Below are 17,723 nucleotides of genomic sequence, written 5' to 3'. Positions count from 1 at the left end.
TTGCTGTTACTCGGTCACCTGACCCACCTCACAGGGTTCGTAAGGTTCTGACTGGCTTTGGAATTTATGGGGGAAAGCAAAAACCAGCCAACCGATGCCTCTCCAGGATCTTTTCATGTATGGCACTCACAGAAATAGAGACCATTAAATCAACAGTCCAGGGATTCCAGAGTACAGTCTGCTGCCCCAGTACAGTCTGCTGCCTCAGTACAGTCTGCTCCCTCAGTACAGTCTGCTCCCTCAGTACAGTCTGCTGCCTCAGTACAGTCTGCTCCCTGAGTACAGTCTGCTGCCCCAGTACAGTCTGCTCCCAGAGTACAGTCTGCTCCCTGAGTACAGTCTGCTCCCTGAGTACAGTCTGCTGCCCCAGTACAGTCTGCTGCCCCAGTACAGTCTGCTGCCTGAGTACAGTCTGCTCCCAGAGTACAGTCTGCTCCCAGAGTACAGTCTGCTCCCTCAGTACAGTCTGCTGCCCCAGTACAGTCTGCTGCCTGAGTACAGTCTGCTCCCAGAGTACAGTCTGCTCCCAGAGTACAGTCTGCTCCCAGAGTACAGTCTGCTCCCTCAGTACAGTCTGCTGCCCCAGTACAGTCTGCTGCCTGAGTACAGTCTGCTCCCTGAGTACAGTCTGCTGCCCCAGTACAGTCTGCTCCCTGAGTACAGTCTGCTGCCCCAGTACAGTCTGCTCCCTGAGTAGTCTGCTCCCTGAGTACAGTCTGCTCCCTGAGTACAGTCTGCTGCCCCAGTACAGTCTGCTGCCTGAGTACAGTCTGCTGCCCCAGTACAGTCTGCTCCCTGAGTAGTCTGCTCCCTGAGTACAGTCTGCTCCCTGAGTACAGTCTGCTGCCTCAGTACAGTCTGCTGCCCCAGTACAGTCTGCTCCCTGAGTAGTCTGCTCCCTGAGTACAGTCTGCTCCCTGAGTACAGTCTGCTCCCTCAGTACAGTCTGCTGCCTCAGTACAGTCTGCTGCCCCAGTACAGTCTGCTCCCTGAGTACAGTCTGCTCCCTGAGTACAGTCTGCTGCCCCAGTACAGTCTGCTCCCTGAGTACAGTCTGCTCCGAGTACAGTCTGCTCCCTGAGTACAGTCTGCTGCCTGACTACAGTCTTCTGCCTCAGTACAGTCTGCTCACTCAGTACAGTCTGCTCACTCAGTACAGTCTGCTCACTCAGTACAGTCTGCTCACTCAGTACAGTCTGCTGCCTCAGTACAGTCTGCTCCCTGAGTACAGTCTGCTGCCCCAGTACAGTCTGCTCCCTGAGTACAGTCTGCTCCGAGTACAGTCTGCTCCCTGAGTACAGTCTGCTCCCTGAGTACAGTCTGCTGCCCCAGTACAGTCTGCTGCCCCAGTACAGTCTGCTGCCTGAGTACAGTCTGCTCCCTGTGTGGTGCAGGAAGACAGTACAGTCTTCCTGCACCACACTGCAGAACAGCAGCTAACACTACCATTTCTAATTAAGAAAAAGGAAAGATTTCAGACAAATGGCGCAGCAAAATAGTTTTCAAGTTCCTCCAAAACAGAAAGGGAATAGAAAGTAAACTGTCATGTAAAATTGCATAATAATATCCTGAAATCTTAAAACATTAACTCAGAAACACGAGGGCTTGTGGGGCAGTGAAAACAACGTGAAAATCACAAGATGTTTTGCATTCAGAGTTCAAGGTACATGGGCCTGGAGTTACGGATCAGCTATCTTTTTCTCTTTAAAGGAGATTAGTTTACGTAAGCATGATTTCGAGATTTGATTAAATTATCAAAAAGGCTTCAGAAGGCCCCCCCGCGAAAATGAATGGAGGTCTACGCATGCGGAAGACAGAGCGAAGGGCTGCTTTGATCGTGCTGAGAAACACCAAAAATAATCGTTTGTGAAAATGAGTGGTTCGGAGGTTGTGTGTGCAGTTCATCCATAATGATGTTTTCTTTCATCAATTGCTTTTCAGTGAATTACATTTCCTCTTTTCAGCAGACATTTGCTGCCATAGCATATATAATGTTAATGTGCCCATACGCCAGAGGTGCCCCAGCTGAAAATCAAACCCACAGCCTTGAGCTACAAGCCCAGTTTCCACAACAGCATGCCAGCCTGAGCCCTTCAGAAACCTGCTGACAAGCTACAGCAGCTAAAGCAGACAGATGGGCAAATGAAAGGCACTATATACAGCACAGACAGAACAGACCCTAGCTCTGTACAGCACAGACAGAACGAACCCTAGCTCTGTACAGCACAGACAGAACAGACCCTAGCTCTGTACAGCACAGACAAAACAGACCCTAGCTCTGTACAGCACAGACAAAACAGACCCTAGCTCTGTACAGCACAGACAGAACAGACCCTAGCTCTGTACAGCACAGACAGAACAGACCCTAGCTCTGTACGGCACAGACAGAACAGACCCCAGCTCTGTACGGCACAGACAGAACAGACCCCAGCTCTGTACGGCACAGACAGAACAGACCCCAGCTCTGTACGGCACAGACAGAACAGACCCCAGCTCTGTACGGCACAGACAGAACAGACCCCAGCTCTGTACGGCACAGACAGAACAGACCCCAGCTCTGTACGGCACAGACAGAACAGACCCTAGCTCTGTACAGCACAGACAAAACAGACCCTAGCTCTGTACAGCACAGACAGAACAGACCCTAGCTCTGTACAGCACAGACAGAACAGACCCTAGCTCTGTACAGCACAGACAGAACAGACCCCAGCTCTGGAGCAGAAAGTCGCGTTCGGGTCCCGGATACTCACGGCCACGGAGTTCTTCATGTCCGCCACGGCGGAGGTGAACTCGCTGAAGTGGAGCTCGGGGCAGTAGACCAGGGGGTGCGCCAGGTCCCCGCTGCTGCGCCCCGCCCGCACGCAGGCCGCCTCCCACTGCTCGCTGTTGGTCATCACCGCCGCGTGGTGCTTCCCAGTGGAGATGCCCTGGAACGCAAACAACCGTACGGTGAGCACAGTGTGAGAGCAGAGTGAGAGCAGGGAGACCACAGGGTGAGCGCAGGGAAAGTGCAGGGTGAGCGCAGGGTGAGCGCAGAGGGAGAGCAGGGTGAGTGCAGGGTGAGCGCAGTGAGCGCAGGGAGACCACAGGGTGAGCGCAGGGTGGGCACAGGGGGAGCGCAGGGAAGGTGCAGGGTGAGTGTGGGTGAGCCCAGGGTGAGTGCAGGGTGAGCGCAGTGAGTGCAGGGTGAGCGCAGGGTGGGCACAGGGAAGGTGCAGGGTGAGCGCAGTGAGCGCAGGGTGAGTACAGCGGAAGGGCAGGGTGGGCACAGTGAGCGCAGGGAGAGTGCAGGGGAAGGGCAGGGTGGGCGCAGTGAGCGCAGGGAGAGTGCAGGGGAAGGGCAGGGTGAGCGCAGTGAGCGCAGGGGGAGCGCAGGGAAGGTGCAGGGTGAGCGCAGGGTGAGCGCAGTGAGCGCAGGGAAGGTGCAGGGTGAGCGCAGTGAGCGCAGGGAGAGTGCAGGGGAAGGGCAGGGTGGGCGCAGTGAGCGCAGGGAGAGTGCAGGGTGAGCGCAGGGTGAGCACGTGGCAGCGGAGCATTTCCTCACGGTGGACAGTCATGTGCACGCAGAGGGGGAGAATGCTTGCCCTCTGCATTCTCCAAATTTCACGCACTGCAACAGCAAGTCTAACTAGTGACTGGTGCTCAGATTCCGCAGCACAGCCACACAAAAGGCTGCAAGACCACTGTATAAAATTAGCTTCGATAAGCTGTGCTCTAGAAAGGCTTTTTGCCTCGCCCTGTCTAGAGCTTACAGAACATGGGCCCCATGGGGCGGAGCCCTGTGGAACACGATCACTGTGGGCGGGGGGAGGGGCTGTGGAACACGATCACTGTGGGCGGGGGGAGGGGCTGTGGAACACGATCACTGTGGGGGGGGGGGGCTGTGGAACACGATCACTGTGGGGGGGGGGGGGCTGTGGAACATGATCACTGTGGGGAGGGGAGGGGCTGGGAACACGATTACTGTGGGGGGGGGGGCTGTGGAACACGATTACTGTGGGGGGGGGGGGGGCTGTGGAACAGGATTACTGTGGGGGCGGGGCCCTGTGGAAATTGTCAGGTGGCCCTTGTGGGACGCGTTCACATACCTGGGCCCCGGTCAGGGTGGCCATGTCCAGGATGATGTCAGCAGAGAGGTCCTTGCTGGCATAGACCACCCCGTCCGACAGCACCAGCCTGCCCTCAGCGTCCGTGTTGTTGATCTCCACGGTCCTGCATCCCGGCAGGGGAAAACAACGCCCTCAGCTTCCACAGTCCAAACACACAGTGCACCGAACAGAGCTCCTGGAGAAGACTGCCTCGCCCTCCCGCCAACCCCGCGATCTCAAACTCACATCCGCCTGCCTCGCCCTCCCGCTAACCCCGCGATCTCAATCTCACATCCGCCTCGCCCTCCCGCTAACCCCGGGATCTCACATCCGCCTCGCCCTCCCGCTAACCCCGGGATCTCACATCCGCCTCGCCCTCTCGCTAACCCCACGATCTCAATCTCACATCCTCCTGCCTCGCCCTCCCCCTAACCCCGGGATCTCAATCTCACATCCGCCTGCCTCGCCCTCCCGCCAACCCCGGGATCTCAATCTCACATCCGCCTGCCTCGCCCTCCCACCAACCCCGCAATCTCAATCTCACATCCGCCTGCCTCGCCCTCCCGCTAACCCCGCGATCTCAATCTCACATCCGCCTGCCTCGCCCTCCCGCCAACCCCGCGATCTCAAACTCACATCCGCCTGCCTCGCCCTCCCGCCAACCCCGCGATCTCAAACTCACATCCGCCTGCCTCACCCTCCCGCTAACCCCGCGATCTCAAACTCACATCCGCCTGCCTTGCCCTCCCGCGAACCCCGCGATCTCAAACTCACATCCGCCTGCCTCGCCCTCCCGCTAACCCCGGGATCTCAAACTCACATCCACCTGCCTCGCCCTCCCGCTAACCCCGCGATCTCAAACTCACATCTGCCTGCCTCGCCCTCCCGCTAACCCCGGGATCTCAAACTCACATCCGCCTGCCTCGCCCTCCCGCCAACCCTGGGATCTCAATCTCACATCCGGCTGGAGCTGCTGGGTCTGCTGGTTTTGTGGTGTTTCAGCACTTAGCTGATTAACTAAAGTCCACGCATCTTGATCCAGGGCCTAAATAAGCCGCTGATCGAAAGCAAACCACAAAAACCTGCAGACACTACAATCCAGACACAAAGAGACTCCCAAAAATCACAATGTGTGTTAGTGCAGTGATAGCACTTAATAAAGACAGCAGTGCTGTCACAGCACAGACATTTTATTTCATGGACCCTCGTGTGTTAGGCAGAAAATGGTGGACTCAGTACAGTGGACTCGTGGGTACGCAGTCATGCTCTGCTCACAGTTAGCGTGAAAACATGCTGAAATAATGACGCCAAAGCAGCATTCACATGTAGAACACATGAACAAAGTAGCTTTCACATGTGGAACACATGAACAAAGTAGCATTCACATGTGGAACACATGAACAAAGCAGCATTCACATGTGGAACACATGAACAAAGCAGCATTCACATGTAGAACACATGAACAAAGCAGCATTCACATGTGGAACACATGAACACAGCAGCATTCACATGTGGAACACATGAACAAAGCAGCATTCATTTTGCCAACAGTCCGGTCGCTTATCTTAGTCGCACAGCCAGTGGCTATCCGGTATTTCACTGGGTCAGTGGCAGGATATCTGGAATCATGGTTTATTAAAGCGTAATAAGAATAACCACCGCCATGGGGAATGTAGGCAATCTTTCGTCTATTTTTCTTAAATCACACCTGATACGGTAGCAAACAAACAAATATCAGAGGCCATGTGAAATGCTTCTGGGAAAAAAACCATCATCACTGACATCTATTGGGTGTTGACAAGAGAGCCGCGAGGCAGCAAGGTCACACAGCTTCTTTGTGGTCATGTGATCTGTTTTCTCCCCCCAGAAGCGTTTCACATGGTGTTTGGTTGTTTCCTACCACATCAGGCACGATTGAAAAAAAAAAAAAAAAAGGAACGGTCGCCTGTACAGTGCGCCCCATGGTGGCAGTAATTCTCATTACCGTAATTAAACATGTCCCACAGCCCTGGCCAACAGCATCACACACGGCGGTGCCGGTAACTGCCGTCTGAGCTAGCGGCTGCCAGACGCTCAGCGCTAACAATGGGATGGATGGAGGCCACAGGCCGAACCAAGGCTCATACAGTCCCAGCCAGTCACGACTGTAAAATTTAGTTAACTGGCCAGAGCAGCTAGCCGATGTTAGCCTGCAGCGGCGTCACTAGAGTTGGAGACATCCGGTGCGGTCGACCGTTGATGTCACCCGATGTTAGCGACCTTGGGGTGGGGGGGTGGGGGGGGGGGGTGCTGCTGTTTGAAGTTCGCCGACCGGGCGGGGTAGCTGTTGGACAACGCGGTTTGTGCTGTTCGACAAAGCGATTCTCATCACATTATTACCGCTAGTTAAATCAACCGGCAGCAAACTGCTTCGGAGAGATTCAACTCGCCGCTACACAAAACACTGCACAAAAACAATTATTGGCAGTCATTTCGGTGTCACCCCCTTCTGATGATGTCACCCACTGCGGTCCGCACCCCCCGCGCCCCCCTAGTGACGCCTCTGTTAGCCTGCCAATGAGGAAAAAGTGAATCATCACAGATAACATCCTGCCACATCCTGTGTAATGCTCACTCACACCTACAGGAACCTAAAAATGTTTGTCACAGATGTGTGATGGTTACTGTGAGTTCTGTGTAGCTAGTTTGAGTGGTATCATTTATTTGCTGTACTCCAGTTAGCTATTTTTTTTGGCAATAGTAAGGCACAGTGTAGCTGGATGCATATGCTTGATAATAATAATAATAATAATAATAATAATAATAACAGATTTTATTTATATAGTCCTTTTATCCCCAACTCAAAGAATATTTACAATATACATAATTGATCCATTAACGTTGTTTTTATTCCAACGCTGAAATGGAGCATTTCCATGTGTTATTACGAGGTCCTGAGCCGGCAAATTTACTTTTACGCACGGGCCCTAAACATTGAAGTTCTGCAACATGCTGGGTAAGGCTGCATGCGTTAAAAGGGTTAAACCGTGGCACCTCGCTCATACGCAGACTGCAGCCTGAAGTGCATCAACCTCCAACATAATCTCCTTCATTTGTAAGGGAACGTGGGAAATTCTCAATGTGTTCCAAAATGTGAATTCTGATGTAAGAAAAAAAGCTATTTTTCCCCATCTGTGGTCCCTGGACAGGTATAACAATGCAATGCAAAGTCAAAAGGCAAAGACCACAAAAAAGTCCTTTACGGATATAAAACCACAATAAACGGCTGTGAATTACAATCCGGAAGAGCGAGCTTAAAGTTGCCCCGTGCACAGCAGGTGATACCCCACGCAGAACCTGAGCCACAGCTCCACACCTGCTGCCCCGATTAAAGATCACGGGTCCGGTGGTTTCGGCACCGCGAGGGATTTCCGCTTCCCACTTCCTGTTTTCCGCTGCAGTTCCAGAAACAACCCGGGCCAGGCTCCCCGGCCCGTGTCATGAAATATGAAAGTCGGTGTTTCGTGTGAAGTGAAAGTCGGGTTCAGTGGTTGGGGAAGTGGGCTTATCACCTGACCAGCTGCAGTTTCCATTCTCAGTTATGGCACTGCCATTGCACCCCAGAGCACAGGGACTGAGTCTGAACTGCGTCAGACCCAAGAGCACAGGGACTGAGTCTGAACTGCGTCAGACCCAAGAGCACAGGGACTGAGTCTGAACTGCGTCAGACCCAAGAGCACAGAGACTGAGTCTGAACTGCGTCAGACCCAAGAGCACAGAGACTGAGTCTGAACTGTGTCAGACCCAAGAGCACAGGGACTGAGTCTGAACTGCGTCAGACCCAAGAGCACAGGGACTGAGTCTGAACTGCGTCAGACCCAAGAGCACAGAGACTGAGTCTGAACTGTGTCAGACCCAAGAGCACAGAGACTGAGTCTGAACTGTGTCAGACCCAAGAGCACAGAGACTGAGTCTGAACTGCGTCAGACTCAAGAGCACAGAGACTGAGTCTGAACTGTGTACATGCAGTGTACTAAACGCCTAAATGTGCTTGCTGCGTACATGCAGTGTACTAAACGCTTAAATGCACTGTGTTGAGAGTGTGAGTAACAGCAGTTCTCACTTTCCAGAGTAGAGGGTGTGGATGTCATCGGGTCGGGTGGCCTTGGGTCCGACTGAATTCTCCGCCAGACAGAAGACGGCGTGGAGCGTGTCCTTGAAGCCCTGAAAACACAGCCCCACAGTGAAACCCTGAAAACACAACCCCACAGTGAAGCCCCTGATAACACAGTCCCAGAGTGAAACCCTGAAAACACAGCTCCACAGTGAAACCCTGAATACACAGCCCCACAGTGAAACCCTAAAAACACAGCCTAACAGTGAAGCCTTGAAAACACAGCTCCACAGTGAAGCCCCTGAAAACACAGCCCCAGAGTGAAACCCTGAAAACACAGCCCCAGAGTGAAGCCCCTGAAAACACAGCCCCACAGTAAGGACCCTGAAAACACAGCCAGGGACCCCCCCAGTGATGACCTGGGGTCACCAGCCAGGCCTCCCTAGACACCCCTCCCGCGGAACAGCTATGCCGTTCCCATGGAATCAGACGAAATGCAGGCGGACTGGGAATACAGCCAGTCAGATCTGGTGGGATCTGGAAACACTCGAGACCAGGGGAGCCCAGTCTTATCCGAAAAGGGCTGGTGTGGGTGCAGGTTTTTGTTTTAGCCCAGCGCTAAGACACCTCACTACTTTGGAAGGTCTTGACTGAAGGCCAGGTGTCGTAGGGTGCACCCACATTGGCAGTTTCCAAATAGGACTGGACATCCCTGCACTAGCCTCACCATCTGGGATGAGCACCAGGGAACAGAGCCATTTAGAACTGAACTGGGATGGGCCGCACCTGTTTGACAGTCGCTTTGAAGGCTCCAAGAATGGCTGCCGCTCCACCACAGTCCCTCTTCATCCCGGGCATGGTGGTCTGGGGAGAAAAACAGCCACTACATCACACACACATACCACACCCTAAAAACACTCACCTAACCCAACACCCCCCCCACACACACACACACACCACAACCTAAAAACATTGACCTAACCCAACACCCCCCCCACACACACACACGCACCACAACCTAAAAACATTGACCTAACCCAACACCCCCTTCAAACACACACACACATACCACACCCTAAAAACACTGACCTAACCCAACCCTCCAGCCCTGACCCACATCACACACCCCGAAAACACTGCCCTAACCCTATTCCACATCACACACACGTACCACACCCTGAAAACACTGCCCTAACCCTAATCTACATCACCCACATGTACCACACCCTGAAAACACTGACCTAACCCAACACCCCCCACACACACACCCGTACCACACCCTGAAATACTGCCCTAACCCTGACCCACATCACACACCCCAAAAACACTGCCCTAACCCTATTCCACATCACACACACATACCATACCCTGAAAACACTGCCCTAACCCTAATCTACATCACCCACCCGTACCACACCCTGAAAACACTGCCCTAACCATAAACCAAATCACACACACGTAAGACACTCTGAAAACACTGTCCTAACCCTAACCCACATCACACACCCTGAACACTACTGAAATGATCCTCTCTAACTCTGAGATAACCTCCGTGTTACTGGGAGGAGACTGAGGCTAAGGCAGCTGAACTGGTTTGCGCAATCATGGACTGACTTCACTGAAATGCAGGTTCTATTAAGATGTGTGAAGGGCCTGTACAGAACCCCTCACCCCATTTTGCTCGACTACTGTCATGGTATGTCATGCGCTTTCTGGTGTCCATTCGACCGTGAGGGAACTGAACTGTAAAATTACGTCTGTTATTTAAGACTACATAATATTAAAATGGTGCTGAGACACGCTTATCTCCTATTGGTGGATTCCCCGCTGACCCCACCCCTCCTGGGCGGGGCAGTCACCGCTCTCACCTTTCCCTTGATGCTGAGTCCGCCCGTGTCATACACGATCCCCTTGCCCACCCAGGCGATGGCCTGAGTGGCGCCCTCTGGTGTGTGACTCAGTACTGCAAGGGCCGGGGGATGTTCCGCCGCCTTCCCCACCCCGTAGATCCCTGAGGAGACAAACAGCTGTGAGAACCACACACACAATTCAGCCGTGAGAACCACACAAAACCACACATACAATTCAGCCGTGAGAACCACACAAAACCACACACACAATTCAGCCATGAGAACCACACACACAATTCAGCTGTGAGAACCACACACACAATTCAGCTGTGAGAACCACACAAAACCACACACACAATTCAGCCGTGAGAACCACACAAAACCACACACAACCACACATACAATTCAGCCGTGAGAACCACACAAAACCACACACACAATTCAGCTGTGAGAACCACACAAAACCACACACAATTCAGCCGTGAGAACCACACAAAACCAGACATCTTTGCTCAATTCAGCCGTGAGAACCACACAAAACCACACATACAATTCAGCCGTGAGAACCACACAAAACCACACATACAATTCAGCTGTGAGAACCACACAAAACCACACACACAATTCAGCCGTGAGAACCACACAAAACCACACACACAATTCAGCCGTGAGAACCACACAAAACCACACACACAATTCAGCCGTGAGAACCACACAAAACCACACACACAATTCAGCTGTGAGAACCACACAAAACCACACACACAATTCAGCCGTGAGAACCACACAAAACCAGACATCTCTGCTCAATTCAGCTGTGAGAAACAAACAAAACCAGACATCTCTGCTCAATTCAGCCGTGAGAACCACACAAAACCACACACAATTCAGCTGTGAGAACCACACAAAACCACACACACAATTCAGCCGTGAGAACCACACAAAACCACACACAATTCAGCTGTGAGAACCACACAGATCCACACACACAATTCAGCCGTGAGAACCAAACAAAACCACACACACAATTCAGCCGCGAGTACCAAACAAACACACACATACCAGCATCCATGAAAGTCTCTGCTCAAACACACCAATTGTGCAATTTATAACTGAGCATAATTTTGAGCACTTAATTTGAGCAACAATTTTTGGAATGCACTCTGTCCTGTAATCATATGTCATCAAGTATCAGCAGGCTTTTTTCTTTTATTAAGGTATCTATACCCAATTTTAACAATGTTGTAGTATTAGCAAATTATGTATTTTATGATTTGCATGATCTCTGTGTTGTATGTGTGTGTGTTTGAAAAGCCCATCTAGAGACAAGTTTTGGGAATTAGCATATGCTATAAATGCTGTGACACATCGCACCCCATTTTTGTTTTGCAATAATCTATGTTTAAATGCATCTGTCCCTATCAAATAAACATTAAATAAAAAACCAAATAAGCAGCTGCTCCAGTCAGATTACATGTTCCCTGCTGAACCCGATCCTCTGGCAGCACCTGAAAACCCCCTGCCCCCATGCCACCAGCCCTCAACCACGCCCCCAGCCCCCAACCAAATCACGCCCCCAGCCAAATCCCCCCCCCCCCCCGACCCCCAAGCCCCCAAGCCCCCCTCTGCTAACAGTGTAGTAGGACCGCTCAGATGGACAGCAGTACCTCCAAAGCCCTTCTGCTTGAGGTCCTCCCCCCGAATGATGGTGGGAGTGATGCCCAGCTCGTTCCCCACTGCCTTGATCTCCTGCAGACACAGACACAGATAATCAGTCACAAGACAATACCTATTGTTCCTGATTAATACTAATTTTTCTTACTTTAAACGTGACACCACATCAGCCATCAGAGTGCAAAAGGCCTTCGCTTTCATCTGATTATAACATACAGAAGTCAACTGCCTCTAATTAATCAGGAAAAACATCGCTGAACATATATCTACCGAAGTAATCACCTTTGCTTCCATGGAAGGTTCTCGAACTTTAAAAAATTAAATCTAGACAAAAACTTAACACCCTGGAGACTTCCCACCCCTGTGATTGGCTGAAGGCCCCACGCACCTCCAGGAAGTGGTCGGTGTTCATCTCATTGCAAGGGGTGTCCACGATGCGTGCTGCCAGTCTCACGCCATCTGCTGCATGGGAGAGGCACTGCAGGAGAACACAAATACAGTCACATGACAGGAGCGGGGAAAACTGATTGGATACGGGCCTCGCACTCTTGATTGGTAAAAATCGAATACTGTTTGACCCACAATTAGCTATACTGTGTCAAAAAAGAACTGATAACAAAAATATTTGAATGTTCCTGGCTGATGCTATAGTCACAGCTGCAATCAATTCTATTTTCATTTAGTCAGCTGAGGAGATGAATTCAAATTCAAATCGTAAAATGAATTGAATTTATATTCTGGGGAAAGAGAGTATAGGTATAGGAGCACACTCCAGCCCAGTAGGTGGCAGCAATGTGGCAAAACGAAGAATTTATGAAATGAAAAATCCTCATAGAACAACATGAGCATTTTTAAAGTCTCAACTTGAACTTCAACTTTTTTCCTAAACTGACTGAAATGAAATGGAACTGAAACCACAGGTGTAGTTAAACTTAAATTGACCATTAAGAGAGACACGGTGTAACCAATCAGGTGGCCGTAAATGATAAAGTCCCATCATGCATCAGAGAGAGGAAGAGAAAGAAGGCTGTCCACAGCTGTGGGGCTGTGACTGTACCTCCAGTGTGGTAAGATCCAGGGGTCCGTTGTCCTGGCCCACGGTGATGAACTCCACGGCAACCGTTTTCTTGTCTGTCCGACGGGAGGACGCAGACCGGCGGGAGAACAGGGGGAAGGCCCGGGCGATGGCACAGGCCGAGGCGAACACCTCAGACCGCTCACACACCATCTACAGAACAGAGAGACCACCCCGCTCACACACCATCTACAGAACAGAGACCACCCCGCTCACACACCATCTACAGAACAGAGAGACCACCCCGCTCACACACCATCTACAGAACAGAGACCACCCCACTCACACACCATCTACAGAACAGAGACCACCCCACTCACACACCATCTACAGAACAGAGAGACCTCCCCGCTCACACACCATCTACAGAACAGAGAGACCACCCCGCTCACACACCATCTACAGAACAGAGAGACCACCTCGCTCACACACCATCTACAGAACAGAGAGACCACCCTGCTCACACACCATCTACAGAACAGAGAGACCACCCCGCTCACACACCATCTACAGAACAGAGACCACCCCGCTCACACACCATCTACAGAACAGAGACCACCCCGCTCACACACCATCTACAGAACAGAGAGACCACCCCGCTCACACACCATCTACAGAACAGAGACCACCCCGCTCACACACCATCTACAGAACAGAGACCACCCCGCTCACACACCATCTACAGAACAGAGACCACCCCGCTCACACACCATCTACAGAACAGAGAGACCACCCTGCTCACACACCATCTACAGAACAGAGAGACCACCCCGCTCACACACCATCTACAGAACAGAGACCACCCCGCTCACACACCATCTACAGAACAGAGAGACCACCCCGCTCACACACCATCTACAGAACAGAGAGACCACTCCACTCACACACCATCTACAGAACAGAGAGACCACCCCGCTCACACACCATCTACAGAACAGAGAGACCACTCCACTCACACACCATCTACAGAACAGAGAGACCACCCTGCTCACACACCATCTACAGAACAGAGACCACCCCGCTCACACACCATCTACAGAACAGAGACCACCCCGCTCACACACCATCTACAGAACAGAGACCACCCCGCTCACACACCATCTACAGAACAGAGACCACCCCGCTCACACACCATCTACAGAACAGAGAGACCACCCCGCTCACACACCATCTACAGAACAGAGACCACCCCGCTCACACACCATCTACAGAACAGAGACCACCCCGCTCACACACCATCTACAGAACAGAGACCACCCCGCTCACACACCATCTACAGAACAGAGACCACCCCGCTCACACACCATCTACAAAACAGAGAGACCACTCCACTCACACACCATCTACAGAACAGAGAGACCACCCTGCTCACACACCATCTACAGAACAGAGACCACCCCGCTCACACACCATCTACAGAACAGAGAGACCACCCCGCTCACACACCATCTACAGAACAGAGACCACCCCGCTCACACACCATGTACAGAACAGAGAGACCACCCTGCTCACACACCATCTACAGAACAGAGAGACCACCCTACTCACACACCATCTACAGAACAGAGAGACCACCCCGCTCACACACCATCTACAGAACAGAGACCACCCCGCTCACACACCATCTACAGAACAGAGACCACCCCGCTTACACACCATCTACAGAACAGAGACCACCCTGCTCACACACCATCTACAGAACAGAGAGACCACCCCGCTCACACACCATCTACAGAACAGAGACCACCCCGCTCACACACCATCTACAAAACAGAGAGACCACTCCACTCACACACCATCTACAGAACAGAGACCACCCTGCTCACACACCATCTACAGAACAGAGACCACCCCGCTCACACACCATCTACAGAACAGAGAGACCACCCCGCTCACACACCATCTACAGAACAGAGACCACCCCGCTCACACACCATGTACAGAACAGAGAGACCACCCTGCTCACACACCATCTACAGAACAGAGAGACCACCCTACTCACACACCATCTACAGAACAGAGAGACCACCCCGCTCACACACCATCTACAGAACAGAGACCACCCCGCTCACACACCATCTACAGAACAGAGACCACCCCGCTTACACACCATCTACAGAACAGAGACCACCCCGCTCACACACCATCTACAGAACAGAGACCACCCCGCTTACACACCATCTACAGAACAGAGACCACCCCGCTCACACACCATGTACAGAACAGAGAGACCACCCTGCTCACACACCATCTACAGAACAGAGAGACCACCCTACTCACACACCATCTACAGAACAGAGAGACCGCCCCGCTCACACACCATCTACAGAACAGAGACCACCCCGCTCACACACCATCTACAGAACAGAGACCACCCCGCTTACACACCATCTACAGAACAGAGACCACCCTGCTCACACACCATCTACAGAACAGAGAGACCACCCCACTCACACACCATCTACAGAACAGAGAGACCATCCCGCTCACACACCATCTACAGAAGAGACCTCACTCTCACACACGTACACACAGCACGTACGCAGGGCCACACACACGCACATACACACGCACGCACGCACGCACAGACACACACGCACGCACGCATGCACGCACGCACAGACACACACGCACACACCAGGATGCAGCGGCTGGCTCCTCCAGGCAGGCTTGTACGGAGCAGGCGGGTGAGGAAGTGGGCGGAGGAGGGGCTGTTGTGGCGACTGACGCGGGAAGGCAGGGCCGCGACGGTGGCATGGCTCAGGTAGAGGGGGCAGCTGTCAGTCGGGTTCGGGTTGAGGGTGCTCAGGGCGGACTGCCAGGTCTGAAAGCGTAAAGAGAGACAGACTCATTAGCGCTGCAAAGTTAACCGTCCGCACGCATACCACTTTACAACAGTCCAGGTTGTACTAGAACCGGGTTAGTGGGGTATGCTACAGCCATGGCTAAATAATTTAAATGCTTACTTAAAAGCTAAGTCATAATTTACACAACCTAAATGAAAAAATACTGAAAAACAGTTTAGAATCCGCATGAAAACCTATGTCGAAGTCGACGCGCAATGAGTGGCTTTATCTCGTGCAGAATCAGCGGCAGTTTTGCGCTTAACTCATTTGCGGGTGCAAAAGTCTACATCCGCAAATGTTTCCTCGTTAATGTTTTGCAGCGAGGTGGTTTATCAAGGCAGGGTTGTCTAGCAATAAAACGGATCCGAGCAACCTGAAAAGGAACGCGGCAAAAAGCTAAGACAAAGCTCGGTTTCAGTCTTTCCCTGTTGTAAAGAAACAGAAAGTTCAAAACTTGCCAAATCACAGCTTACTATATTACACCACAGTCATGCAGTCATCTTCTGATGACTGAACACAACCCTTCCAAACAGATACACAGCGGTGTAGTTTCTTTCAACGCATCCATGACACGCGAATCGTGCTGTAAGACTATCCATGGACCATCAGCTTTACCTGATTTACTTGACTTGCCATTTGAAAAATGTGCCACTGTCCAAGGTTAAATATCAAGATTAGATTTGCGTAACATTCTTACTAACCCAGTCAAAGATCGATCGCGTTTACATGGTTAATGCGCATACACAAAATGGTTTGTTTTATATATTGCTGAACATTCAGAGCAGGACGAAAACAACTAATTACAGCAGGCTTTTGGTCGCAAAAACAGTTGCTAGCTATCAACGCTAGCTAATATTACTGATGAGCTAGCAAGCTACATCAAAATAACAGTTAAATATTGATAATCCGGATAGAAGCGTCATGTGCACTTGTTATTGGAGACGCCAATGACAAAATTATCCGACGATGTTAACCGTTTCCATTTGTAAAACGGAGTGAGAATCAGCCTAGTTTACTGTCAAAGATCAGCTAGTTGGCTAATGCTGTTTAGATAACGTGCAGGATGCACCCTGCGGGTTATCTGCTGCCCATACAATAGCATTAAAATCTTACGTATTAGCTGGCAGAATATGACAAGCGCATCATTAGACGCTTTTCGTCTAATATTGAAGGGACTTCCGATCGCGAGTTATCGGTTAATGACAGAGATTGCGGATGAAGCGTGTATCTAAACTGTTTTCTCTTGTTTTATAATAGATTGACTCGTTACCTCTTTGCTGACGACTGGCTGCAGTTTCCCCTTCACTTGCGCCCAAGAGAGTTGCTGGAGGTTGCTTAGCTGTCCGACGACAAGCACCGGGCGGTTTTGGGGCTCAGAGTCTCCGGCAGATGCCTTAAACTCAAGCACCACATTCGCCATCTTTACGCCGCAAAGACGAGAGATTAGCGGACTTTGACCCGCCGGGGCTGGCCAGCTGACCCGTTTCTCTCGCGAGTGCTCCGAGGGGCGTAGCGCCGAATGAAATATAGGTCGGCCATGTTTGTAAGGACGTGTCAATTCTGAAAATGTCAGGAACGCTAGTGACTAACTTCACATTTAAAAAGTTTTTTTAATGCAGTATTATTCGTGGGTTACAGATTCAGTGTTGTTGCAGAGGTAGGCCTATCTCTTAGAAAATAACGTACAACTTAGGTTCGCATTCTGGGCGATGCTAATTTGACATTTTGTGGCTCAGTAGCCTATTAACTTTAGTACCTGTTACAATTACCAATGAAATAGACTGTTTAAAATGTTTCTATAATAGCAAACAAAAGTTGTGTAGGCCTAAACAAGGTGTTATACCACAGTGCTTATGCTACGGGGGTTGATCCTCCCAGGTTGTAGGTATGAATCCCGGGTGACATTGTTGCTACTTTAGCAAGGTGCCCAACCTCCTTATTGCTCCCGTGAACATCCAGTTCGACTTATGCCACATCGACTTATGCCACATTTTTGGCAAGTAATGTTGCTTTGGATGGTTGCGTCGGCTATATGTAAAATATAACGTTTAAAGGCCCTAAAATTGAAAGTGGCCACCTACAACCCAGCAATAGACA

General features: G+C 51.2%; 1 protein-coding gene across 1 annotated transcript in view; it reads right to left on the bottom strand.

Annotated features, from left to right (window-relative positions):
• The window catches only part of npepl1 (aminopeptidase like 1), a 19,016-nt gene extending 1,911 nt beyond the window's left edge, over positions 1-17,105 (bottom strand). Inside the window, exons 1-10 of the mRNA XM_035386838.1 lie at positions 16,897-17,105; positions 15,419-15,604; positions 12,763-12,933; positions 12,094-12,183; positions 11,699-11,780; positions 10,050-10,192; positions 8,968-9,045; positions 8,191-8,291; positions 4,089-4,212; positions 2,751-2,927 (exon numbers count right to left, since the gene is read on the bottom strand). Coding sequence (XP_035242729.1) covers positions 2,751-2,927; positions 4,089-4,212; positions 8,191-8,291; positions 8,968-9,045; positions 10,050-10,192; positions 11,699-11,780; positions 12,094-12,183; positions 12,763-12,933; positions 15,419-15,604; positions 16,897-17,046 — 1,302 coding nt within the window. The 5' untranslated portion in view covers positions 17,047-17,105. The remainder of the gene's footprint in view (positions 1-2,750; positions 2,928-4,088; positions 4,213-8,190; positions 8,292-8,967; positions 9,046-10,049; positions 10,193-11,698; positions 11,781-12,093; positions 12,184-12,762; positions 12,934-15,418; positions 15,605-16,896) is intronic.
• Between the last annotated feature and the right edge of the window lie 618 nt (positions 17,106-17,723).

The sequence above is a fragment of the Anguilla anguilla genome, chromosome 13 (assembly GCF_013347855.1).
Source record: "Anguilla anguilla isolate fAngAng1 chromosome 13, fAngAng1.pri, whole genome shotgun sequence".
NCBI classification, from domain to species: Eukaryota; Metazoa; Chordata; class Actinopteri; order Anguilliformes; family Anguillidae; genus Anguilla; species Anguilla anguilla.
This window is presented reverse-complemented; position numbering and strand designations above follow the sequence as displayed.